This window comes from Metarhizium robertsii (genome assembly GCF_000187425.2).
Source record: "Metarhizium robertsii ARSEF 23 chromosome Unknown MAA_Scf_5, whole genome shotgun sequence".
NCBI lineage: Eukaryota > Fungi > Ascomycota > Sordariomycetes > Hypocreales > Clavicipitaceae > Metarhizium > Metarhizium robertsii.
The window spans coordinates 3947634-3974687 of NW_011942193.1; the positions used below are offsets into that span (position 1 = coordinate 3947634).

General features: G+C 50.3%; 8 protein-coding genes across 8 annotated transcripts; 4 read left to right on the forward strand and 4 right to left on the reverse strand.

Annotated features, from left to right (window-relative positions):
* Positions 1 to 2578: 2578 nt before the first annotated feature.
* On the reverse strand, positions 2579 to 3572 carry MAA_06951 (uncharacterized protein; the record flags this gene model as incomplete). Its single annotated transcript, XM_007824949.1, has 2 exons — positions 2579 to 3202; positions 3279 to 3572. The coding sequence occupies 2 exons, from the start codon at positions 3570 to 3572 to the stop codon at positions 2579 to 2581; spliced, it is 918 nt and encodes a 305-aa protein (XP_007823140.1).
* Positions 3573 to 4517: 945 nt separating this feature from the next.
* On the reverse strand, positions 4518 to 5822 carry MAA_06952 (uncharacterized protein; the record flags this gene model as incomplete). The annotated part of the gene is made up of 1 exon (XM_007824950.1): positions 4518 to 5822. The coding sequence occupies one exon, from the start codon at positions 5820 to 5822 to the stop codon at positions 4518 to 4520; it is 1305 nt and encodes a 434-aa protein (XP_007823141.1).
* A 2927-nt stretch (positions 5823 to 8749) lies between these two features.
* Positions 8750 to 10339, forward strand: MAA_06953 (glycosyltransferase family 31 protein; the record flags this gene model as incomplete). Its single annotated transcript, XM_007824951.1, has 1 exon — positions 8750 to 10339. One exon carries the CDS (start codon positions 8750 to 8752, stop codon positions 10337 to 10339), a length of 1590 nt encoding a protein of 529 aa, XP_007823142.1.
* A 1614-nt stretch (positions 10340 to 11953) lies between these two features.
* Positions 11954 to 13229, forward strand: MAA_06954 (aldehyde reductase II; the record flags this gene model as incomplete). The annotated part of the gene is made up of 3 exons (XM_007824952.1): positions 11954 to 12217; positions 12279 to 12689; positions 12927 to 13229. 3 exons carry the CDS (start codon positions 11954 to 11956, stop codon positions 13227 to 13229), a joined length of 978 nt encoding a protein of 325 aa, XP_007823143.1.
* Positions 13230 to 14659: 1430 nt separating this feature from the next.
* Positions 14660 to 16018, forward strand: MAA_06955 (lipase 2; the record flags this gene model as incomplete). Its single annotated transcript, XM_007824953.1, has 1 exon — positions 14660 to 16018. The coding sequence occupies one exon, from the start codon at positions 14660 to 14662 to the stop codon at positions 16016 to 16018; it is 1359 nt and encodes a 452-aa protein (XP_007823144.1).
* A 3965-nt stretch (positions 16019 to 19983) lies between these two features.
* Positions 19984 to 20427, forward strand: MAA_06956 (uncharacterized protein; the record flags this gene model as incomplete). Its single annotated transcript, XM_007824954.1, has 1 exon — positions 19984 to 20427. One exon carries the CDS (start codon positions 19984 to 19986, stop codon positions 20425 to 20427), a length of 444 nt encoding a protein of 147 aa, XP_007823145.1.
* Positions 20428 to 22412: 1985 nt separating this feature from the next.
* On the reverse strand, positions 22413 to 23596 carry MAA_06957 (uncharacterized protein; the record flags this gene model as incomplete). Its single annotated transcript, XM_007824955.1, has 4 exons — positions 22413 to 22442; positions 22499 to 23026; positions 23155 to 23465; positions 23530 to 23596. 4 exons carry the CDS (start codon positions 23594 to 23596, stop codon positions 22413 to 22415), a joined length of 936 nt encoding a protein of 311 aa, XP_007823146.1.
* A 778-nt stretch (positions 23597 to 24374) lies between these two features.
* On the reverse strand, positions 24375 to 26839 carry MAA_11294 (Peptidase S33 tripeptidyl aminopeptidase-lik; the record flags this gene model as incomplete). The annotated part of the gene is made up of 7 exons (XM_011413274.1): positions 24375 to 24721; positions 24784 to 25082; positions 25161 to 25252; positions 25307 to 26214; positions 26278 to 26395; positions 26453 to 26607; positions 26686 to 26839. 7 exons carry the CDS (start codon positions 26837 to 26839, stop codon positions 24375 to 24377), a joined length of 2073 nt encoding a protein of 690 aa, XP_011411576.1.
* Positions 26840 to 27054: the final 215 nt, after the last annotated feature.

Here is a 27054-nt window from a genome sequence, read left to right on the forward strand (position 1 = left end):
TATGAAATTGAATGGATGTTTTAGATGTACGAGCTCCGGTGTAATTATCGTACTAACCCTTTCCCCATCTACCCGTGTTGTCTCTGGCCATTGCCGACTGGCATATCTCGTTGCAGCCAGTTAGGAGGGCGAATTCAGTCGGAATGCTGAAGTTGGAGCCTTGTAGACAAACAGCTTGGCAAATGAGTGCGGCATGAAGACACTAGTTGCAAATATTCATTGTTGGGGATTATACATAATATGCTTTTGTCCAGTTATGTCATAAATGTTTTGAAGAGCATAATTTGAAGAGAATATAGCTAGCCGGCTAGCTGGGTCACTTGTTTGCTGTAGTAAAATACACTTTCGTTTCCAACATGCTCTTTCAGTCTTCTTATATCCCAAAACTATCAAGTACGCTGATATGTATTGTTGCGATCTCGTGTAGTTGGATGATAGAAAAGGCTTTTAGAATATGAAGTCATAAACCTCTGGCTGTTGGTAGATCAGGACTGCCACTCTGAAACCCAGTTGCAGACGCTAATGCACTGTAATAATATGCCGGTCCATATCATCTCTAAATACTTCGCCCGTGGGTTTATGTTCTGGATACACGGTACATTTAAATTTCCTGGCTTGGATCCTGTGATTTGGCGCTTTTCTTGGATTCAAGGACGGGAAACCTGGTGCCGAGACTCGGTTCCCAATGACGGGGCCCTGATGATGACTTCCTCTTCACCATGACCTTGTATCTTGGCCATGCTGAGAATCTTTGAGAAAGCAAGGAAACTGCCTGGTTATAGCACTCGAATCCTCAGTTCTTCCCATGTTGGTTTTGAAGTTTGATGTCAGGCAGGGAACGACTAAGAATCCCGCCAGATGTCACTGACTGCTTGTTAAAATACTCGACATGCCAAAAGTGCCATCGAGAGCACGCAAATGAGTCGACTCTTGATACGTTGTTTCAGCTGCGGGAGCTTCCGATTGAACCTACTAAGACGTTTTGGTCCCCCCCGATTAGAAAGCCAAATGTCTCAGGCTTGAGGATGGAATACGACTGCTACATAGCCCGGTGCCTTGGCGCAAAGTGGCCAGTATTAGGCAAAGCCACGCCAGATAAGCCATTTGGGTTTCATACACGTCACAGGTCTTTGATGGACAGGTGGCTGGGCTTTGTGGTAAGCACATTATCGTCGGGTCCGATATATTGACATATTGGCTCACCGCAGCATTCATTCACCCTTTCTACCCCAGTTGTACCCAATTCTATGTCCGTATCATGATTCACCTGTCACTAGTGCGACGATCTGGCGATTGACGCTATGGTTCAAGAGCGTTGTATTGTGGGTTATGAGTTTCCTGAAATGCGAATGATGCATTCGAGTTGGCCATGCGTGCCTGACGAGTAGGCCCGTCAGAAGACTAAGCTTCCCTTCGGTCGCCCCAGATCAAGGACCATCTCGGCTTCACGGTATGCTAATCTTTGGCTGGAAAATACTGCATTTCATCTTTAAGGTTGGGCGCGGAGAAATTCTTCGGCCCTTCAACCAAACCTCGAGTCTTATTAAGTCCCATAAAGTCTCCGGAAAGCACTTTGAGAGCCCACACTTCGCATTTCCCACAGTCCTTATCCTTACTAAGATGGCAGAATGTCTTGTAATGACGAAATTGCCGACCCTGCGATTGGATAACACCAAAGAATCCAGTCGAATCAATGGCTGCCCAGGTCTATCATCGGCCTGTTGCCCTATTCGTACGATCTGCCATGATGAATGTCAGTATGCAAAACAGAGTTGGACAGACTCAAGGTAAAGCAATACAATTGGAAGAGTTACAGACCAAACTATAAGGACTTGAGCTTACAGTTAGAGACTGGAACTCCAAGTTCTTCAGAGAAATACCTTGACCGAGTTTACCGTCTTGGAGGTCTCGGACATGTTGTGCCAACATCAAATCTTGTATACGGCTGCCTTGCGATTTGGAACCGAGGACAGCACCACCTTCGTTCTAGCTTTCACGATATTGATTCAGATTGATTTGCCATTGCATGCCGCTGGAAACGCTCGAATCTGCATTTACTTTCTATTAACCCTGCTTGGAAGTCGAATACCAGTCAACAAGGGCAAAACGGCTACAAAGCTGTTGAGTAATACGATTTCCATGAAAGAATGTCGCTTCTGTTACGAACTTCCACGTACGGGTGTATTTATTGCATCTTCCTATTACTTTTGCCATGGCGCGGGAACAGACAAATCTGTCAATTGCGAAGGCAAGTGCTATACCATCCACGCTTTTCTTCTTCTATAGGACTAATTTTTTGAATCATCGCCAAAATATGGTAGAAGTGAACAAAGCCGGTAGCATTCGATGGAACTCTGATATCATGTGACCTCGATATTAGGTTCCATTATATTTTGCAAAAGGCCAAGAGGGGATTGTATGTAATGAGTCATATATGTTCTATTGGAAAATAGTGTGCCAAGAGATGTCTTCCTACATCAGGTAGAATAATTGCATCAAGTTCCTCTACTTAATATGGGCTAACTAAAGTAGCACCTAGTGTGCCCTTGCTGTTAGCTTTATGCACTGCCTCAAGTTGTCAAGTATAAGTTTTCAGCACAAAGCTTGGATCCGTTTCACCGCACCCTTGTCTATTCCATCCATAGCTTCTAGGGTTCACAATGTCCGACAAGTCGACCAACACACCCGCTTTCCAATTATCTGCCTTGGGCCACAAATAGCTGAAACCAGCATGCCACAAGAACTCCATCACTGACTTGACCACGTCAACATCATTGGCAGCTTCCTCGATAAACTCATAGACCACCGCTGTGTAGAGCTTTTCGTCATCAATGGATCGAACAACCTTATCTACTTCGACGTATGGCGGGAACAACCTTGGAGGCAAACGGCGAATCAATTCCTCTCCCGTAAATTGCATCCAGCCATAACACTTTCGCATACGAGGCATACTGGTGATGGACAGCAAATCGTGAGACTGGACGCCAATGCGCTGCCGACGAGCCTCGTTGGAAAAGGCAAGCATGTTCTTGTACGCCTCGTCCCAAGTCTTGGGCTCTGGGTTGACCAGAATCGGCCCGTTGGCATTGTCAGGCCGGGCTGCGTCCGCCACTGCCGCTTCCATGGCCTGTAGAAGAGCAGCATTTTGACATTCTCTCTGAGGAGCATAATAATGCGGATACCAGGGCTCCGTATCCCAAAGCTACATGGAGCAGAGTCCAGATGTCAGCAGTGAGCACAGCCGGTCTGTATCCATAGCAAGGCATGCCGGCACTTACTAGCTTGAAGACATGGGTCGGGCCAGCATTTTGAACGCGAATTTTCCAATTATACCCGTCGAGTCCGCCATCGAGACCTTGGCCAGTGCAGACATTGCGGCCACGATATGGATAAATGCCGCCGACAAAGGATATCGAGTCTAAATCGAAAGGAAACTTTCGCAGCCGAGGCCTTTTGATGTCGCTCTTGGCGCAACTAGGGGGGGATTCATGATCCATAATGTTGTCGTCGAGAAATGGTTTACTCGTCATCTTGAGTGCCTTTTCAGCACGCTGCTCCCATTCCGAATCCATGGTTGGTAAAGCAGATCAAAGAAAAGCAAAGAAACGAAGACTTGAAATGCGTGCAGGTTACCGGTCACGCGGGTCGTGTTGCCCGGTATCGTACGTAGTGGTCTCTCGAGACTGGACAAGGAAAAGCATTCATACTTATGGTTTTGGACTCTCCGGCGAAACCAGATTTGGTGGGACTGCCTTTGCTGCCTGATGGACTAGACCCACTTTTCATGTCCCAATTCACGTTGGGAGTACCGCTCCTGGCTTCAACTGGTTGCAGGTCGACTGGTTGCACAAACGCATCACTCGAAGCACAAGCCACGCTCTCTCTCGGACCCGGGAAACTGTGACAAGGGTTCCCTTTGTCAAGGCTTGGAACGGTCATTTCATTCCCTGGTTTCTCTCAAGGCCTTTCAATGTTGGTTACACAGTCTCTATTTACGGAAGTGACGTTGCCATCAAGGCACGGGCCGTATCTGGAACCTGACGATCGTTACACAAGGGCCCGAGACCTGGCCCGAGACTTGGCTCAAGGCCCGAGGCTTCAGCCTCGCCTGCTCACCGCTATTTGACATGAATAGGGGTCATCCGCTCTCGAGGCCTTGACGAAAACCAAGGACCATTAGTATCAAAGCAAATAAGTAGCTGAATAGATTTGTTCCAAGCCCCATGTCACAGTCTGCGATAAAAAAATATATATTCGCTTATATAAAAAAGTGTACGCGCTAATAAAAAAGAATACACGCCGATAAAAAAGCATACACTTATATATTATAATACAAAGCTTGATAGCTGGTAAAATACAAGACTTCTTTTCCCCCTATTCTGCAAAGCACCGGTGAGCCCTCGGCCCTGGAAGACCAAGGCCCTAACTAGGTCTCGAGCCCTTGCGTAACCGTCGTCAGGTTCAAGAGTCGGGCCGTGCCCATATTGTTTGTGAGGGGAACTAGCAGAGATTTATTCTTACATGTCTGGAAGACTCTTGGCCACGTATTTATACCGCCGTCCATGTTTTACATAACGCTTCAGAGTCGTATCGTATTCAAATTGCCCCTTCTTGTAGGGCACGAGTTTTCCCCGGCAGTCCTTGTAGCACCAGACCCCTTTCCGTTTTGTAAACTCAACATTCTTCACGGTCTTGAGCCTCGTAATATCCAGAGCCAGATGGTCCGTGTCGCCAATAACGGACACCGTTGCGCTAATCTGTGGTTCGTCTTCCTCCTCGTCGTCCTCATCGTCTTCCTTGTCGTCTTCCTTGTCGTATTCCTCATCTTCTTCTTCAAAATCTTCACCCTCGGGCTCGTCCATTTCATAACCCGGTGCCTCCTTCATGCGGAATTCACCAGACGTATTGTGCCTGATCCCGTCGGGTCCACCACGCCACGAGTTTATCTTGGGATAGCCGCAAGCCATATAGTTATCCCCGTGCAGAGACATCATTGCCAGAGCGAAAAGAGCGAGTTTGGCAGTGAGCTTGCCGCGTCCGTGTGTACTCCAGTCAATGGCCTTGTACTCGGTACGAAGGTCCTGGCCCCGACCATAGGAAGACTGGCTGGACGTGATTTCTGCCTCGCTTGACGACTGTGGTGTAGGGTCTCTGGTTGGCCTTTTGTTTCTGGTTGACCGCCGGGGGAGATTCGCGCCCACGCCAGGCGCAGAGCCTTCACGCACAAACCTGAGAACAATCACCGATACATCAGTGACAATGAAGCCGTACCGGACGCGATGCCCGTCAGCGTATGCAGCCAACTGGGTAACGACCTTCTTCCATTCCTTAAAGTTGGATTTAAGCATGTCAGGGTTGAATTTGGCACTAGTTTTGGTGTCCCCGGGAACGAGGTTGATGTACCCCGAACCCTTTTTCGCCAGATTCGAGGTACAGGACCAGTCAGGTTTCATTCTGTTGCCCTTGACTCTAGTTCCGTAGCCATAGTAGGGAGCGTTTTCTTGTACCTCCGTCGAGGAGCCCAACGCGCTGTTGATAACTGGGAACGGGAATCGGCGCAGCCCACCATCAACGGACTCTTCATTATAGACCTCCACGTCTCTTTCCATGGCCACTGGCTCCCGCTGACCGAGATAGTCCTTCTTCAAATGGTTTCCAAAAATAGCCATGATATTATCAAAGGTAAAGTCTGACCAATTGTCCCATGTGCAGATTTCAAGAGTCGTGAGCACCCTCGTATTAGGTCCGGGCGGAGCTTCGGCAGCATCGAGGGTGGTGGTAGGCCACTGAAGAGCCTCAAGAACAGTCGGGGATGGGGACATTGTAGACTTGGGAGCTTTGAAGCAAGAAATGGATACTAAGAGCCAAGTCTAGGATCGGTAAAGACGGTGCTGTAGTTCTGCACGCCGAATAACGAGGACAGATAGTTCGCGAGAAGCGATTATTGCGTCAAGATCTGACAGTCGATAGAATTGTTCGCTTGATGATGTTCATTTCGTCGAGAAATACACGACATTCACTCATATTTATCTCTTTTCCCTAGATGATATATTACAGTATATTGGTTTGTATTTTTCGATGGGCAAAAATATCCTGCGACACCGTACACAAAGCCTCATTTGACATGATAATGAATGTCAGACGGGGAAAGCATCAAGCAAGTCATGGCCGGGGCCACGAGGACGATGCTATGTTTACTATTACAATGAATCTGTAACACCACATCCCTCGGCCTTTGTCAGATCCGGCGTGGGCATTGTGATGTATAAAACTAATGTTCAAGTTGTGTGGTGAAGCCCCATGGCCTTACTTGTCTCTGGGCTGACAGTGAGTTCACGTCTAGTCAAAGAATCTGGTATCATCAATCGTAGGTGTTGGTCCAAGCGTGTTGGTGTGTAGCTGTCAAAGTTGAGTCATGAATCGGGCTTTGTATCTAGGAGGCCCAACAAGCCATGTGCAGGCCCTTTATCCAAAAGGTAAATCTCGGTCATGAGGTCCAAACTAATAACAGATCTATTCTCGATGTTTCAACTTCAGGTGTAAAAGTGCCACGATTCCCGACCTGGGTAGATTCAGTCAAGGACAAAGTTGGCAGCTGTTTGTTTGCAGGCGTTTGTTTCTAGGTGTTGCTGTGTAACTGTTGGTCGGCAGTCGTTGGTCATGGGGGTAATTTTGGCCGCCTCGTCGTCGGCCCTTCTATCAAAGACCATTGATTCTCAGTTGGCTTGGCGAGCTGGCTTGGTATGCAACCACTTCGAGGGTCCGTGAACTCTGGCTGCCGTTGCCTAAACAAAGCCGATCTGTGGCTACGTAGCCGCTCACCACGAACGCCCATTGTCAGTCGTAGCCTCGTGTGAGGCTAACTGTCGTCGCCCCCCTTCTGTTCCCGTTTTCGTTCTCGCCTGCACATTTCTCCTGTAATATAGCCCTACCTACTATCCCCAGAACTCTGCTCCGTATCGAATGCTAATGCCAATACAGAAACGTCCCCCGAACGAATCTTTTGCCAAAGGGGCAAGCCCGAACTAGCTGCTACAACTGGCCTCCAACTTCATCCGTTGTACTGCCTATGCCTCCAGTCCTCAAGACGACGTCTACCTCGCCCCTGGAACGTCTCCAACACACTTCTTGCCACTTTGAAACGTGGTTCGAGAGCTCCAACCGAACCTGGGAGCTATTGCCTACGATATTCACAGCCTAGAGTAATAAGGCGAAAGCAGCCGGAGTACGGGTATTTCTCGAAAGTGCCCATCGGCTAGACACACGAGTCAAAGATCTACGCGATTATAGAAGTTGGTCGCTGTCCAGGCGCAAACTCCTTTCCCGGGCCCTGTTAAAGGTCGACGAAAGAATTTCCAGCAATCAAATCACCATCTTCCTCTGTGCAATCGGCGTAAAGATGTCGGGGCAACCGTAGCCCATTACTCGTCTCGAGAGCTGACGCCGCTGTATTTCATCTCCCAATCATATCCTATTGACTTCTTACCCTATTTACGCCGCCCCGATCTTGCCAATACCCGCTCAGTTTGGGCCAGACGGCCTTTTAAAGGTTGACAAAGCTGAATATGTCGACCAAATACGAGACGCAGGGCCGTCCAAAGCCACCAGTTATCGGGAAAGACGAACTTGACTATTCTACGATAGTAGGAAATAATTCTGCGATTTCCTGTATGGAATCGCGTGGCACGTGACTAGCCGTTGTGGCCACGTCGAGTTGGCTGTCCTAGCTGGCTAGTAACTATCACGGGTTGCAGCTTGTGTGTTTAAATGCATTAATATACTAATAACCCTACTGTGTATAAATAACTATCTTGTATTTCTTATATTAATAATGCATTTACATAGTATATACCAGCTTTATTCCGTATCTTATATAGGGCGGGCGGGCGGAAGGCGTCTGGTCGCATGCCTCGTGAGATTAGGTCACGCATAAACAAGAATTCAAGGGTTGGGCCGTTCTACACATGTAGAGTCAAGTCATCGGATGACGGAAGATTAAATTATTAGCTTGCATATAAACCAATTAATATAAAATGGATGCGACTGAAATGCCGGGCAAGGATACCTGGATGGACCAGGGTCTAACCCCGAGCGCCACCAGACAGCATTCAGAGAACACTTGAACCCTTACACAATCAGAGATTAAAGGGCAGTCGCAGCTAACGACTCAAGGCAGGTATGGAGGATCAGAAAATGCTGTAACACAGCGCAACAAGATCGACAGTCGTACAAGCTCCTAGAAGCAGCCCGTTACAAGCGTCGATGGCGGAGGATGGAATTGTCATGGCGACAAGCCCCTAGATGGACTCGGATCAAGAGCCGACCCGATAAAATCTGCGCATTTGACAGTTTTGAGCGACTTGGGCTGCTGCCGTGTAGGGCCGCTCGAGCCTGTCAACGTTGAAGAAATGTCAAGTGTCAAGGTGCATAAAGCCGACATGGCAAGTACCGGACCGCATGATGAGAGGCATTTTCTCAAGATGATTGACACATTTTGAAACACCAAGGGGCGTAGGTTGTGGAGTACCTAATTAAATCAAGCCCGTCGTCATGCATCCAGGTCAAGACGTAACACGTGTTTGCTCCCGACGTTTGCATGGACCAACAGATGTGACGCAGTGCGTTTTAAAGCCTTTGGGTTGCTCTTTTGATGAACCGTGTGCTTGGCCGCTCCTCATGTTTTGCTTTTCGAGACCAAAGCCCAGGCTACCATCACAAAATAGATGGGCGCCCGCTACTTGTTGACGACATGTATGCGGTCGCGCGAGTTGCAACGCGCACGTTCAAGCCCAGCATTTTCGTCGCATTTCTCCTAGCGGCTGCTTTCATCTACACGGCGACTTTTCATTCGTCGGCGTCTTGGTCTTGGCCGGGGGACTGTGTCTTTACGCCACGACGACACAAGCAGCCATTAGGTTGGATGCCACCGGACATCAAGCCGCTTGACCGCAAACAGTGCCGCCGGCCAAACGAGACTCATTTTGCAGAGCTCAAAGAAAGGTACGAACTTCAAGATGACTTCAAGTACGCCAAGCGTCTGGTGCAATTCTCGCGAAACCCTCAGCTGCGGCGCGAGAGCCTCACCAGGCTCCCACAGCCCATGTTTCCGTCAGGACGCAACTTGCCGTTGAAGTGGTCCCGGCTCGACCCCGAAATCGACTTGTGCTCGGATCCCATCGAAGTGACCGTTTCCGCATCCAACTTTCCCCAAAATGTCGATGCCTCGGCCTTCATCTTTGGCGTTTCAACCACCTATCAACGCTTTGAAGAGAATCGCACACCGTACATCAACGACTGGGCCTACTGGTTGACTGATGGTGCCGGCCGATCCAACGGCGGCACACTGCTTCTGACGCTATCAGACGCCACCGATGAGCAGCTTCGAGTGGCCCGAAGATTACTTCGCCAGGCGGGCATAGATGCCGATGTGCAGGCGTCGACGGCACCAGACATGGCAGTTCGCTATCTATACCTGGTTCCTGCCATGCTCTCCCACCGGAAGAGACTGGAAAAAAAATGGTTTGTTCTTTGCGACGACGACACCTTTTTCCCCTCTATGCATGCTCTCGCGCAAAAGATAGCCGAGTTTGACCACACCGCCGAAATGTACATCGGCGCCCTCTCAGAGGAGGTATTTGCCGTCCTACGCCACGGACCACAAGCATTCGGCGGCGCGGGCGTCTTCCTATCCCACACCACCGCCCAGCGAGTCGCGGGGCTATTTGGCGAATGCTCATCAGCCGAGAAGCTGCACGAAGCAGAGGAGCAGGGCGACCGGCTACTGCATCAGTGTATACGCCGAAACCCCGACGTGGTGCTCACCGCATTGGACAATCTCTGGCAACTCGACATGTCTGGCGATCCTGCGGGTTTCTACGAATCGGGGAGACAACCGCTCTCCCTCCATCACTACCGGAGCTGGCACCACGCCGTCCCCGGGCACATGGCCACGGTTGCCTACGCGTGCGGCGAGGACTGCATCCTGCAGCGGTTCCAAACAACAGACGACTACATTATTTCCGGGTACTCGATCGCGTCGTACCCCCACGGCATCAAGTTTGCCGCGCACCAGATTGAGTCTACGTTTCGCACCGTGTATACAAACGAGGGGGGCAGCTTTGATTACAAGTTTGGTCCGCAGCGGCCATCGCTACTGGGAACGGGGCGCAAGGACGCTTGGGAGTTGAGAGAGTCGGCGCGTCAGGAAGACGGGTCCATCTTGCAGACTTATGTACGAAAAGGCGATGACCCCCGGTGGGTCGACAAGAACAATGTCCCTCTGGATAAAGATGACTCGGTCATCGAGTTGCTTTGGACGTCGGCTATATTTTCGCGCTAGCTCGAGGTATGCGTGATGCTGTATTATATGGAAAGGGTGTTGAGTGAAGTCAGAAACTCCTCTTTTACTAGCTTGAAATTTGAGATGTAGGTATAGATTACAATGCTCATTTCAGCAGTGGCGGCAAAATCACGCAGGACGAGGTGCGCGGCGGGAAAACTGAGCTGGCAAAGGAGCCACCTTGCCACGTCTGAGAAGCAATGGGCGGCAAAGTCTCCTACAGTGATATCAGGGCTGACTGCCGCAATGGTAGAATATGGTATGAAGCTGGTATCTGGCTGCAATAACTCGGGATGCAAATACTGCACACACCACTTGGTCTGGCAAGTGCAAAACCCCGTGGTGGCCTCCAACGTCGTCGTACAGGTGTTTTGATTTGCACAAGCAGAGCAAACAAGCAAACGATACTGTTAAAATGGCAGTGTTACTGGGTTTGGAACGGTTTGGTTCAAAATTCAATTCAATGAGCAACTTTCAGGCATCAAAGTTTCTTGGTTTCCCGAGAGGTCTTGGGGGATCAGAGGTTTCTGTAAATACAAAAAGTCCGTGAGGCCTGGGCAACCCTCGCTAAGGTCCGACTCCGGGTCCTCGTGATACTTTCTTTGTTGTGTAATCTTTGTGGCCGGTGCCTTTGTTTTGGTCTTGGAAGTGTGACAGAGGTCGTCTTATAAGTGTTTTGGTTTGCGCAAGTAGAGCATACAAGCAAAGGATACCTTGACAGTTGATCCCCACGGCTCTGCAACTCCCGCCATGTTCATTCTTGCTGTCGGAGAAAATATGATTTGTCTATTTTGTGAATCACCCCTTGGCTATATTCCCGTCTCGGTAGTACCTGAAACAACAACATCTTGCAGATTGACGCTTTGTTTGGAGTGAAGGAGACTACGGACACCATGTTATGAATGGTCAGACTATATGTATCAGATAATGCTCTCCGTTGGGCAGCTCGGTCGAAAAGAAATCGAAATTTGTATTGAACTAGTATACACAACATGTTACGGTCCAGCTTACAGGCGGCGCAAGTCGCAGAATAGCCGTCGCCATGGGCTACCCTATGGGGGATAAGGGGAAAACGACCGGGGCGCACGCAAGACATCGAGGTCAAGTGATCGATCAAATAGCAGGAATCTTCTAGTAATCGGAGCGGATCCCGTCGCATACAATATTGAATGTGCGAGTCGACATGCCTTAGCCGCAACTCGGCAACAGAAAAAAAAACTATAGGGTAGGATGCGCTTTAAGATATGTCGTGATATTATATAAATAAAGGACGAGATTTAATCTATTTACTGTAAGTATACAAGTAGAAAAACACTTAATTCTCTTCCAGAATATTAAAGAATCAATAGTCAATACATAGTTGGGCCAAGGACACTAACAGTGCACTTGAGGTTGCACGAGAATTGACATGAATTGAAGAGTCACGAGACCACGATGGAGGTTTTAGGTGACTGCGGCCTGCACGTGAGGACTTCCCCACTGTCGCTCGTACAGGCAAGGCAGTGCCAGCTTGGTCTTCTTAATGTTGGCATCAATGAGCCAAGGGCCTTGGAAAAAAGCATCTGTGCTATCAAAGAGGGTTATCAGATCAAATTGAACCCTTTGTCCCAACCCATGTCTCAAACAACAGCAATTCCAAAGGGCTCCCTGATTCTTGTGACGGGAGCCAATGGCTACATCGCTTCCAATATTGTCGATCTCTTATTAGAGCTAGGCTACCGAGTCCGCGGGACCGTTCGCGAGCACAAGCCGTGGCTGACTGAACTCTTTGAGAAAAGACATGCCAAGGGCCTATTCGAGACGGTTGTCACAGCCAACATGGAGGAGCCAGGAGCATTCGACGAGGCCATGCAAGACGTGGCCGGGGTCATCCACGTCGTAGGTTCCGTCTACAAAGGCCGCTTGGGAGGCACGAAAGCTTACAACGCGGCTGGGACAGGCTTCCATTGTCTCTATGAATCCGGACCCTAGCGCTGTTATTCCCAATGTGGTGAGAGGGACGGAAAACATACTCACAAGTGCGTCGAAGCACCCAGCGATAAAAAGATTCGTCTTGACTTCGTCTTCAACCGCGGCCCTCATCCCGAAACCCAACGAGAAATGTACCGTGACAGAGGGTATGTATTTCGCTGTTGCCATTGCGTCACAAGAGCCCGTTGATCCCAACTTACAGTTAGATACGTGGAACGATGATGCGGTCAAGGCTGCGTGGAGCGAGAGCACGCCGGCCGCGCAAAAGCCCTACGTGGTCTACGCAGCGTCAAAGACGGAGGGTGAGCGAGCTGCATGGAACTGGATGAGAGAAAATAAGCCGCATTTCGTCATGAACACGGTTTTACCCAACGTCAACGTAAGACTGTTTCTCCTTGCAACCAATTACGACGGTCGCTAAGCCTTTACCGCCCGCCGAACAGTATGGGCGTGTTCTTTCACCCCAAATGACAGCGTCGACGATGGGCCTCGCACGGAGGCTCCTACAAGGGGACAAGACGGCTTTGCATCTCTTGCCACCGCGTAAGGACAACCGTCTCCTCCCACAGGCAAAGTGCTAACGTCGGAATGAACAGAATGGTACGTGGACGTGCAGGATACGGCCCGTCTTCACGTCATTGGGCTTCTCGATCCAGCGGTGAGAGACGAGCGCTTATTTGCGTTTGCGGGCCCTCATAACTGGACAGACGTTATTCAAGTATTCCGTAGACTTTGTCCACAGAGCAAACTCCCCCCGGCCCCAGAGAATGAGGGCCGCGATTTGAGTGATGTGAAGCCCGCCAAGAGGGCTGAGCAACTACTCAGGGATTTTTTTGGGTTGCCAGGCTGGACAAGTCTGCAAGATAGTCTCGCCGACGGTATTGACGGCTTTGATGAGTCGGATGCTCCGGGTCCGTGAGTCGGTCCGACTTGACCGGTCTTGCAATAGCCTAAAGGTGTGGCAGACTTGGGACATGTCAGAAATACAATGGCACTACCGTATCACGAACATGATGGTATATTTCTAAAAGAAATAAAAAAGAAATGGAATAAGTTGCCAGTTTGGTTCTTGCCTCATGAGCGCTGTAGCCCATTGACATTACTAACTTGACCCGATGGGGTCGGGGACTTCACAACCCACACCCCTTGGTGTGTTCCATTGACACATGAAAAATTGGGAAGGTGTCTGGTTCTTTTCCACCACGCGCCCGGTAACCTTTAATTTTGACCTTTAATTTTGACCTTCAATTTTGACCTTCAATTTGGACCTTCAATTAGACCTTCAATTTGGGCTTTCAATTTTGACCTTCAATTTATAAGTAAATATCACGATATCCACGACGGTGGCTGAGGCCATCGCGAGATGGCGTTGGCTAGCGGCCGCGGCGCGGCACTATAGACGGTTTACTTTTCTAGTCTCCTACTATTCTTAGCCCAGTACAGCCTAATATTATTTTAGATTTACGCTTATATGATACTTGTATTATGCGTGTAATTTTATTTGACTACAGAGCAAAATAATTAAAAATTAATATCCACTCAATTACACGGAACTTACATGTAAGGGTGTGGCAGCCTGGATGTGTGTGTATCAAAGGCGGGCGCGATGTGGGCTACACCTCCCAATACATTAACCTCTCATGACCATATGGCCTTGTAAGTGCGCGTGCAATGCATCAACCCCAACGCCACCATCGGGATATCTTGTTTTTTTGCCAGCACGGCCCCTTTTGCATTACCCCAGGTAAACCCCAGGGCATTGACAATAACCCCGTGCCACTTCCCCGTGCCAGGTCCACCAGCTGCCATGTGCCCATGCGCATTGTCAATATCTCTGGACCGCAGTGCCTATTTCGGAATGGCTTCTGCTTGGCCGACGTCGACTCAGTTCTGCCTGCTACCTCAACTTGAAGGGGAAGCCTCCAGATGGTCTAGTCAAGACGAATTAACCGCAGCTTCCGAGCGACACAAGTCCACATGTCGTTTGTTGCTCGCCAACTCCAAGTTCAAAGGTGCAATACTGTGACAAGGGCTAAAGGCTTGGAGCACCATGACTCATTTCATCTAATCTCTAATAACAGTCTTTGGTATCAAAGGTCCTTGGTTTTTCCCGAGGCCTAGTTCACCAAAGGCGTCTTTAAATACAAGTAGTCAGTGACGGACTTTGCACTAGTCTCGTGGCCGTAGCCCTAGTGTAATCGGCCATTTCCGTGTGACAACTACTCTAAGCATTTAAAGGAAGGGTGGTTCTTGTTTTTTTCATTGGTATTTTCCACCTTGAACCTATCGGTAGTGGTTTCTTTCTCCAACGCCGTTTATGTTTTTCAAGTCATCACCTCGCAAATAATCATGGGCATGTCTCTTCGAGTTTTTCTTACAGCCGTCTTGGCTACGCTGGCAAACGCAATACCAACACCGCTCAGCCAACGGTCTGGTCCCATGCTGCCAAGTAAAGACCCCTTCTATGCTGTTCCTGACAATATTAGCCGAGTAGAACCTGGTACAATATTGAGACGGCGGAAGCCTCTCTCCCCAATAGCCGCTTTCGGCATTGCGCCGCTCAACCTGAATTCCAGTTACCAGCTTCTGTATAGAACTACAGACAGCTTCGGCAACGCAACAGCAACCGTGCTCACTGTGCTGATACCGCACAAGGCAGACCGTTCAAAGCTCCTGTCCTACCAGGTCGCAGAAGACGCAGCATCTATTGACTGTGCCCCGTCTTATGCCCTTCAGCTCCACTCAGCAGCCGGGCCACTTCTTGGAACACTCCTCACGCAAGGGGAGCTGATTCTCGTGCAAGGAGCTCTCGACGAAGGCTGGGTGGTTGTTATCCCCGACTTCCAAGGCCCAAATGCCGCATTCTTGGCCAATAGGCGCGCTGGCTATGCTACGCTTGATGGAATCCGAGCCGCTCTCAACTCGTCTCCGTTTACCGGCATCCGTGGCAACTCTACCATTACCATGTGGGGATATTCCGGTGGCAGTCTGGCGACCAACCATGCCGCTGAGCTTCAACCAGAATATGCCCCTGAGCTTCAGATTGCAGGCGCCGCCGTAGGCGGTACAGTCCCCAACATTACCAACGCACTCACTTCTATCAACAAGGGACTATTCGCAGGGTTGATCCCCACTGGCATTCTGGGTTTGTCCGCAGAGTATCCTGATGTGGCGCAGCTGGTCCAGGATCATCTGAAGCTGGAAAAATCCGAGGCATTTTTAAAGGCTGGGACCCGGTGCCTTTTGGCCAACGCTGCCGCGTACCTCCTTAAAGACATTATCGACATGTTTGATGACCGAAATTTTATGTATCAAAACAAGATTGTCGTTCAAGTTCTTAATGAGAATGCTCTGGGTAAAAAGACACCAAAGATTCCGTTATACTGGTACAAATCTGTTTTCGATCAAGTCAGCCCGATCGCTGATTCCGATGCCGTTGTGAAGAAGTACTGCGATGGAGGAGCTAGTGTCGAATATGTACGGGATATTGCGTCCGAGCATGGAAGTTATGCCGTGATGGGCGCACCGAAAGCACTCTATTGGTTGAAGAATATTATGAAGGGCGGCAAGCCCAAGTCAGGCTGTTCAAGGAAAACGCTTCTGTCCTCCTTGCTTGACATTAGAACGTGGGGAATTGCTATCAAACTTGGCGTTAACGCATTGTTGAATTTATTCCACAAGCCGGTTGGCCCGCCTGTATTTGGCTAGAGATGCAGAATAGCGAATAAGAAGTATTGCAAGTAAGTAGTATTGTTCTGCAAACATGTACTTACATGTTTCAAAAACACAAGTCCGAGGAGAAGCTCATGTCCAAGATTGGGTGTTAATAGGGATAGAAATTTCCAAATCTATCGTATGGAAGGGGAAAAGGCCCGGGTGCTACTCTTCAACGCATGCCTCCATCGGGGTCAGGGCGCCGAGCACTTTAACGAGGCCATCGCCGTAATCCTCTGAAAACAGAGCAAAGACAACGATACACAGCCGAAGGCGTACAAAGCCATTGTTGTGCTCAACACGCCGAGGAAGGTTCTAGAAACTATAATGGGGAGACGGCTTGCCTATGTGGCTACTGTCTACCAACCACTCCCCAGTCGACATACTGGGGATCCAAGACTCTCATTGACGAACCGTATCATGCACTTTCCTTAACACATTTTCTAGAAGCACGAACCGAGGGTAAGGCATCTTCCTGGTTAATGGATGTATTTGTGGCCTGCGACAATGTGTCTCGTCAATAATTCCTGTCCAAGCTTCGTAAGCATCAGTTGAGAAATGAGATGATACTATGGGCAACGTTTTTTCTCAGGAGCCACGGCTCTAAAGTAGCAATAACAAATTGCACCCTCGAGGCCAATCGAAATGCAAATTCCACAAGACTCAATCATCCTTCTCGATGATCCTGTGCGGGTTCTATTACGCAGACCTGATCAAGGCCTGGATGACGACTGAGAGAGAAGCAGTAGGGTATGTTGTCAATGGCCAATGTGTCTACATGTCAGATTAGTGGATATAAAAGAAAAGACTGGCTAAACATCTAAATTCATATTCTGTCATAGCTACGAACTTGAAAAACGGTCATCGATAACACACGACGTATAAGCCGGAACAGACGCCTAGGAAGTTCCTCTAGTGCCGGCGCCTCATCAAGATGTCTGGATCTACAACTCACGGTGGCGGTAGCTGCCAGGCGTTTCTTCAATTTAACAAGAGTCGGAATGAAGGTAATGCATTAATATATTGGGCATGCCCTATTCACCTAACTTGGGACCTTAACATTTTGGTGACGGCCCCAGAGCCAATGTCCTTTTCGCAGAGTCTTGGCTGATCGCCAGGGTTTCCAGGAGAACACTATCTGGAGCAGCCCAAAGTAACAGCACACAGCAGACCAATGCCCTATTAGTTCCAAGCCGCTTTCGCAGTTCCGACCAACTTTACTCTGGATTGTTGCTGCCGTCAGCATAATGGCTTTAGCAGCCACGACCAGTATTCCAAGAGTGGTCGCCACACCCTCCGAAATTTCCAGTCTTCTCGCATGTCACTTGCCCTGCATTGGAAGCGCAAGAAAACCCCTTTTGACGAAGGGCGCCCCCAAAATCCGCAGCATTCTGCTGGGCTGATCTCACCTGATCAGCGTGACAGTCGTAGGTGCATTGGTTGCCGCCACTCTGCGCCTGGTTGACGAAACAACGTTGCTCGCACGCATTGGCCGCGGCCAAGAGGGTCAATACGACGGCAAAGACGGCTTTAACCATTGTGACTAAGGGAAAATGAATGAGTTATACGATACATTAGATCTTAGACAAGGGCAACCCACGAGTAGTATTGGACGGTGATGGCTGTAGGTGGTAAGGGAAGTTTAATGCTTGAACTCAACGAGGAACTGTTATGATGAAACCAATGTTGGAGAGGAAGACCTGGTGTTCTTATAATACAGATACTTTTCTCATTGCGCTGTGACTACGTTTTTCTTACGTTTCATATGCTGATACTTGCCGAATATGTCTTCGCTTACAATGATTACGTCTCACTACCCCACTACCTCTTTTACGAATAGTATCTTGCTGGCTCCGCCGGGCAATCGTTGCTCCAATCAACGGGGACAAGGTGCTGCAATTGTCTTGGTTCAGCTATACTTGTGTGCGTACTCCGTATATGAAAATAACGCCAGGGATATAGCCAAATCCGATCTCTACGATCCTACGCAGACTGTATACTACACCCGATATAATATACCATATCACAACATAAAGAAGAAGGAAGAGATGGAGGAATAGATTAGGCGTAGGAGTTCATTTCCATATACTTATTGAGAGTGACGGGCACTGTTGCGGATACAGTCAGTGCGTGCTTACTCCACACATTGTCTTAATTATATGCAGTTCGTTGTCGACAGGTTCACCCTGCAGTGACACGTCATTGTGATGAGGGACGAGGCTTGTAGAGGTTTCTGTCGTAAATTACTGGGCTGGTACTTGGTACGGAGTAAAACCATGCATATTGAACCCTACAATCGGCGACCAAGGGGGCTACTATTCCATTTACTGTTCGTGATCTGCAAACGACCCGAGAGACATCAACGTCATTCTCGTTCTTTTTCTTCAACTAGCAGGGGTACTGGACAGCTGGCTCTCGTCGGCTCTTCCCCCGCCTGAAGATATCACAGTGGAGATGTGATATTGCTGAGATAGTACTCCGTACTCCGCACGTAAAAGTGAAACTTGTCGATCAAAAGATGGTCCCAGAACCAGATAGAGTCATGATTATTTGATGTTCAGTGTATCCACTATACGATGAGCAACATTGAGAGCATCAAATTTGCATGGGGGAAAAATACAGACGGTAGGCGTCTTGATTCAACAACCCAAGGCAGTCGAAGAACCGTGGACTAATGCCCCCGGTTCTCTTGTCACCGTTTTGAATCGCAAGGTAACGGTCGGCCTCACTCCTGTGGCAGTCTTGACTTGCCCGCAGCCCGCACCTCCCGCCCCCATTGACACCTGATTATGAATGTCTCACAATCCTTGAGAGATTTAGGCTCATATTGTCTTTGGCCCAGCCAATGTGACTTTGTAACAGGCGCCAGGCTGAATACGCTCCGTGCCCCTTGGGCTCCTTGCGCATTTGACTGGTTGCACGAGAGAGTCAGTACGGAGTACCCGTGAGCAAATATGACAAGGCATACGAAGTATATAATCACACTTTAGTGATCCAATGTAAAAGTCTCAGACACCATTTACACAAGCAATATGATTATGGGCTGGTCGTAACTATGACCGAGTCACCCCAACGGTACAAGGACGTGGGGGAACACGTGTTCGCCTGGACGTAGGGTGATGTTGGCCAAGTCTGTGACAAGTAAAACGCAGCCTCGTGCCTTTACTCCCGTGATGCGCGACGGAGACAACTGCAACTAAAGTGGTGGAGGCGTCGATCATTTACTCGGACATCCAGACGTAAGCGGGATGCTAGAAGAGGAGCTTCAGATGGACCGGATAGAATCACCAGTATTGACTAGATGACTTGGATCATCACTCATGTTACCGGTAGGCTGACCGGGCCTCCTACAGCAATCAACGCCGTTGTGAGCACGCTGCATATTTCGTGCTATTTGTGAGCATTCTTGCATGGAGCTTCCACCACAGAGTTCTGGCCGCAATCAACAAATATAGGTAGGAAGGCTGCTATGCCTCCTCCTCTTCACCGGTTGGTCGGTTGACTCGCGTCAAATTGAGTTTGTATTTCGGGCCAAGAATACGCTGCATTTACCGACCTTGAGTGACGAATGACATGCCCAAGGTGTCCCTAGAAGGAATAAATGGGAAAATCATTGGATAAATAGCCTAGCTCAGCGGTGTTAAACGTCACAGCGGAACACGGATGAAACGAGTGCGTTGATTCTGCAGTGTAGTGATGCCGCCTAGGTACATATGTAGGCTATTCGGAGCAAATAGTGATGCGTCAATCCTTCCCGCGCGGCTCGGGCTGCCCGGCACTACAATGTTTAGTAATTGATACTGTCGGCGTTGTGACTCGTGGCCAATCATTGACAACATATAAAGAGGGGGGAAACCACTCGTACAGTCAAGTTGAAAAAACAGTGCCATCACCAGATCCTACATTTCGACGACGCAAACAACAACAACCGCTCAGTGCAGCCGCAACCCTTTTCCATCATGTTCCAGTTATTCAACTCGCTTCCCCGCGGTGTCATGGCTTGCAATAACGTTATTTTCGCTTCTCTCGCCTATGTTGCCGACTGGAACGAGACGCACATTTACAACCCGCGCTGGCCGCCGCATGCCAAATTTCACAACGGCCAGAGCATGTCATTTGGTGTTTTATCTGCCTTGACCACCATCTACCTTCTAGGTAGACGCAGCCCCAACGCTACGGCCGCGAAAGATTCTGTATTTATTGCGGCAATTGTTGGTTCTCTTACCACTGCGGCCGGTCTATCCGCCGCTTTGTACCCGGGCACTGCCTGGGCTGACCCGGAACGGGATACTGGAGCAAGGATAGGCCCACAGGGTTATCTTTTTATGGCCCAAATATGTATCAACTGGATAGCCTACTTCTTGGAGAAGACAAAGATTGACAAGGGTTCCAAATTGCAGTAATTCCCTGGCCTTGTTGGATATTGGATCCGTGATGGGGTCAGGTTTGGCCTATGTCGTGGGAAACTTGGTGATATTCCTGGGGCAGGTGCTGACAGGAGGACGGCAGCTTTACGATCGTGGAAACAACAAGTCTGACATTGTGGGATAAAGCTGTTGACTTGGGTAGTCTTGTGGTGGGGAAAACGTCTGTCCAGAGGTCTTGTATCCAATGAAACACAACCAAACCCTGCTTATTGATCATTAGAATGTTTATTCATTGTTGGTTTCTGATATTCACCGTCTCCAATCATCAAGCGTGAACCGTTTTCCAGCCCTCTAGACCTGATTCGGATTGTAGGAACATAGATGCAATGTCACACTCGGACAGTGCTTGTATTAATACCGCGACTGGAGCTTCACGAAGCGAAACTTTGGCTATTATCTACGCAGCTTATGATAGCTTCTTAATCGTGCCGTTAGTAGTCTCTGTGGCTGTTGGGGGTGACAGATGCAGTGTGACAAGGGCTCAATAGAGGGCTTGGAGCAATGACTCAATTCATCTAATAACAGTCTTTGGTATCAAAGGTCCTTGGTTTTCCCCAAGGCCTTGAAGGTCAAACACGCCTTTAAATACAAGAAGTCGGTGAGGACCTTCTGCCCTAATCCCGTGACCGTAGCCCTTGTGTAACCAACGCCATTTCCGTGTAACATGCAGAGACGCCGAAGCGAGGATTGCGCCTTGTACTGGCGCAACGAGGAATATATGGGAGTGGATATAAACCGCGCCAGCACTCACCCCGACCAACGTGATTCTGCCCTGCGCTTCCTGTCACCCTGCCTTGAGGTGCTTTTCCAAGCAAGCAGGCACACAAGGCGTTACTCGTTGGATCTCCATCAAACTCGTCAATGTTTCGAACCACCAATTCGATTGCAAGTCTTGGTCCCGCAAGGCGAGGAGGTCTTTCATGCAACTCTGATATTCGAACGCGAACAAGTAGAGTAGATGGTTGACAGTGACAACCATGATTGGGTTCCCCGAGGACATGGATTATGCAACGATACGTGTCGAGTCTGCCTCGGGGTTAGTCTCATCGTAGTTCCCAGAAATCTGACGGTACAAGGGACAAGCTAAGTCAATCGCTACTTGGAACAAGGCGATTGTTACCAAGAAAGGTCCGGTAAGAGAGTCCGAACATTGAGGAACTCAGACTATCTAGGCCCTACAGTGGGAGCGTTTCCCCACAAAACGACGAGTAATTCGTGACGTACCGCCGACTCGCGACGATGCCGGGGTGAAGCATCATGACTTGGGAGCCTCCTGATGGATGTTAGGTCTATAGAAGGCATGTGGAACAGCAGTGGTTGTGGAAGACGGCACCGGGGGGTATACCGTACACACACATCAGAACCGGAAGGCATTTTTCACATGTGGACGCATGATTCGGGCAGTGCGCATTGAGGTTGAGACAAGAAAACTCGTCGTACGATAGATCAGCATCGCCGGACCCTCCTGGAAGCCGCAGAAAATAGCCCGTGTCGAGAATGATTTGTGGACACAACGGACTGGCTCTAGCTCAGAAGCTGTAGGCCAAAACGCAGCAAAGAGAACCAGGCAAAATTTGTCCAAAACTCGTGGCATCAACCGCTTGTCCGCCAAAGTCTGTGACAGGATGCGGTGTTGCAAAACGACGGCTAATGGAACCATATTAAATACCTCTGAATTGCCAAACTGATTCACCATGACGACTGTCTTTAATCCCAAGGGATTTCGCATTCAATTTCGAGTAAAGTAGCACAAACAAGACAACAATACATGGCAGTATTGCTCAAAGATGGAATTTTCTCCGCACCAACCCTTCCGTATCTCTGACAGGCTATTTGCATGGGACTCATACCTAGCTTTCTCCAACAGTAGCCAGGAAACTTATCCGGTAAAGGTCCATCTCGCCAGCAACATTATTAATGCCTTTGTCCACTAGCGGCTCAAGCTGACAAGTGCAACCTACCTACAGTTTGCCTTTACCCCAATTCTCGCCCTGTTCAGAACTTGTTCAGCATGGTCCGAGAGAGCAGATTATAAGCGCCTACTTACCATGCCCAAAACTTGCTGGCCGCGATTCAACGCCCTTGCCGGTTCTTCCCCGAGCCATTGCGGCTCCAAATCGTTGATGCCCTTCTCGATGTCATATCCCCTCCCGCCTCCGACGAAAACAGCCCTCCCATTGTGTTGCTCGCCCGTTGCCAGCTCGCAGATGATTCGTGCCACATCCCCGGGCTGATTCATGGGCAATCCCGCCGCCTCCCACGCCGTCTTCACATGGCCCAGCATTTGGGTGTCGGTCGCCCAGGGACAAACCACGTTGATGCGGACATTGAATCTGGCAGGCGTGTACAAGCGCAGGGCGCGCATAATGCCCAGCACGCCATGCTTGGAAGCCGAATAGGCAAAGAGCCCCGGCGACTCCTTGAAGCCGGCAACCGACGACAGCAGAATGATGGACCGGGAGCCTCCGCGTCCCTCTGTTGGTCCCTGCGGCCGCAGGTATGCCAGTGCGATCCGGGTAAAGTACAACGAGCCCTTCAAGTTGATGTCGAGAATATCCGCCAGAGGTGTTGGAACCTAGCGGCACAGGGTTAATACCGTTGGTAAAAAAAAAAAAAAAAACAAGCTGCTGGCCCCAAGGCACCCGCCGTCACGCAAAGCACATTAGGCGTGGTAAGCCCGTTTCCAGGCCGGACAAGACTTACGGTTCTGACGCTCTCCAAGTCGAGGCTCTCTGGCTCAAACCAACCCGCCTGTTCGCCCACAGCGGCACAACAAATGGCGATATCCACGCGTCCATGGGTTTTGATGGCTGCGTCAAAGAGCTCAAGTTGCGACTCGTACTTGCTAATGTCGATTTTCACAAACTGAATGCTGCCGGTGCCATTTCCCGCATCTGCAACAAGGGCATTGTTGTATGAGCGAGCTGCGTCTTCGTTCCAGTCGCCGCAGACAACGTGGCCGCCTGCTCGGTATAATGCAGAAACTGTTGCGGCCCCAATGCCTTGCGCACCGCCTGTGCATGCGTTTAGTGTCCCTCTGTCGTATCAATCGCATCGAATTCACTCGTTGTGACTTACCTGCGAGTACGACCACCTTGTCTCGAACCGAAGACAGATTCAGCGAATTTAATGTTATCTCACTCATGTTTCTATGTTTGCAAATAGGAAAATCGAAAAGAAATCTAGTCAAGTTATGATGATCCGTTCGAGGCCTCTCCGTATCGTTATATGAATACTGCATCAACCTTGTAGGCCAAGCATGCTGCGCGGCCTTGCCTACATGGGGGATTATCAATCAGATGAGCACCTGGCTCCACCCCTCCCACTTTCGTTGTGTTATCAATCAATTGATCCCGATGGTTCTGTTGGGGGAATTCCCGAGCGTTTTCTGGGGGTTTGGGGGGAGAAGTAGCCGAATTCCCGAGGGCACCCTGTTGGATTGCGGCGCCGTCGGAGGGTCTGGGGTCCTTTCGGCCGAAGTCCGAGCCCTCGCCCCGTTGAAATATTCATGGTTCAGCATCTTCACACGCAACGACGGCATAAAAGGTAAAGACGAAATGGTCTGGTAAGCTAATGTAGGCATTGGCCACGTGGAGCTGCTAGAGAAGAGCACCCAAGAGCCAGCTTTGCGCAAATCTCCTTGGATTGATATATACCAAGTGGCCGGTCCTTCATGTCTATTGCTAATATCCCGGCTATTTCCAGTGGCCAACTTGTTGTTCCTTTGAAGCCACCGAGCCTACCGTCCACAATATAAAAAATAACCTCACCGCAAGCCGTCAAGAATATCGGGGCTCCATCATATATACAGCATCTAATGCTGGCATCTATGCGTTTCTAGTCGGGCCAATATGCCGCAAGCAAATGTAGAGTCGTAGGCTTAAACCACGGGGCTACAATGCGCAGTGCTACGAAAAGTCATGCTACAAGAGGAGCTTGAGAGACTGCAGCGAGTCTTCACACTGGACCTCGATCCTCTTGACCAAATCCAGAGCCTCATTCTTCTCAATCAACAAATGCGCCACGAGCCAAAAGTTGTATGCATTCCTGTGCATGCCAGAAGCCCGCCACACGTCCTGCCGAGTATTAGCCCGGACCGCCAGCCACGACGAGCGCCAGCGCTTGAGCGCGTGTCGCGCCGCCGCCGTGATTTGATCAACGCCCTCTGCCCACGCGGGCTGCTCAGACGCCGGGTTCTGCCGCCGCTGGCCCATGGCGGCGCCTAGAGGACGACGCAGGAGCATGTTTGCACGTATAAAGACGTAGAGCACTGTTGGCCCCCCTTGTCAGCGACACGTGCCAGGTCAGCCGTGAAAGAACGAGCGAGCTTACAGTGAATCGTCAGGAACAAATCCACAACGGTGCGGGAGCCATAGTTTACACAAGACTCCACGTCGCACTGTCGCTGGGCGGGCGGTGGGTTCGACTGCTCCCGGAACAGCTCTTCAAAGGCTTCCGCGGTGGTTGAGCCGCGGCGGAAGCGGAAGTTTTCTTCGGCAAAGGGGTGCTTTGCATTGAAGACGGCGTTTTCGCACGGGAGGTCGTGTTCTAGCTCGGAGAATGCGAGCTTGCACGGATAATTCGAGAAGAAGAGAAATGCGCAGTCTAGCAGCCGTATCATGATGATTGTCCTTTGCCACAGGTCAGGGCCAGTTTTAAAAGAGGAAAAAGGGGGGGGGGGGGGGGGGGGTTACAAAAAAGAGACTCACCGTACTTGCGTCTCTTTGCGAATCCACAACTCCTCAGAGATTCGATCCTGCGGGAGGTGTTGAACCTGCGTCAATCCGGATTTCCGGGCAGCCTGTGCACGTCAGCTTCCGACCCTCTGGTGGTAAGGTTGCGCGGTCAATACAACCTTGACAAGCTCGCAGAAGCGAGTTTCCATGGCGCGGCTTTTGGCCTGCCGCGTGCCGGCCCAGTATTGCACCGTCGTGATCAGATAGCCTGCCTGGATCTGCTGAAACTGATGCCAATCCAACTCGTTGTGGGTCGACTCGTCCGAGGGGTGCTTGATTTCATGGGCCGCGGCAAACACCTCTGCCGAGAAGATGACCAGCTCGGCAATGTTGAGAAGCTTGCGCGCCGCTAGACGCTCGGCCTTGTCGTGAGAATACATGGCGCCAAGGGCAATGACGGAAATGAGCAGCTCGGTTGGCACAAGCTCCGTATCAAAGGAGGGGGGGTGTAAGACTGGGCCGTTGGGGTGCCAGTTGAGGAAAAACAAGCCGACAAAGGCATCTATCTTTGGCTGGCAGCACAGAAACCCGATGATGGCGGTCATCTCGTCCAAGGAACTGGGGTGGAGATGAAGTTGTTGGGCGGTGCGCAACAAGACGTCTCGCAACGCGGTTATTTGAGGCGTCTCGGCCTTGCTCTCCTGACCCAGGGCAGGTTGTTGAAACATGTTGGGGACATTCTCACGAACGAGCCAGACCAAGTCCCCCTCGTCGACGTCGTTCACCCATGGCTGCGTGGTGCCAAAAGGTCCGGTCCAAAAGTCTGATACTGAATTCAGCAGTAATTCAAAACCCTCGGACGGCCCAAGGCTGAGGTGAAGCTGGCTTTCAAAGTCGGCAAGACCCTCGTAGTCCAACGATGGATTTGCGCGGGGCGCTTGCGGGGGGGCACCAACATCTCCCGTCTCGTCATGAAAAAAGGGGAGGTTGAACTTTTCTGTGAAACTTTGGGTGCCGTTGTCGAGAAGGGCCTTGATGGATCTTGCATCGCTCGCAGAATCGGCCGCCTGGCTGTCGTCCGCAGCGCCTTCTTCGTCTAGCTGGTATCAGCAACATTCGCGAGACAGACATGGATGCGGGACTCGCGCACCCGTGGTACTTGCCGGCCGTTGCGGTCGAGCGATTCGTGAGGTGTCGCAGGCCAGATTCCTCCTCCGACAGCCATTACAGGGCGTGCCACCTTCGCATCGCAGCTTCGACGCTGTGCACTGGGCTCCGTGTCAACGGGGAACGAATCATGACCACACCGGCTGCTGTGAACTGACCGCTGCGCAAGCGCGCCGACGCCTGCCTCTCTGGCCGCCTTTGGGGATCTCGCGGTCGCCCCTCGTTCCGCAGTTATCGTAGTGATCCCGCAGACGATCACTCCTTACGAACCTTTGGCCACAGTAGAGGCATGAATACGGCCTCGCACCGGTATCTACGCGAGGGTCAGTAAGAGGTGCCAAAAGAAGGCACCATGCCATGATTGATGAGTAACGACGGACGCGGCACGTACGACTCAGGGCGTGTCTCCGCAGGTGATCAGGACGGGAAAACTCTCGGGAACAAGTTGAGCATTGGTACGACTTCTTGACAGCAAGCAAGACGTCATCACCACCAGCCTCGCCGGGGGAGACTGGAGAGCTGAGGTTTTTGGAACCAGTCCGCATGGTTATTTTTCGTGATCTTGCGCGGGAAGGAATACTGGCAGCTCGCCAAAAGAGAAGAGTCTGGCAGTTTTTCGACATGGACGTCGTCGGTTCGGATACGGATTTGATTCCGACGTCGCACGTAGGCAAGCCCCTGGTCCAATGCGTTAATGCTCCACTTTTATGTCTCATCGCTCTCTTGCTAGTCTCAACTAGGCTTAGCGGCTTGGTCTTCA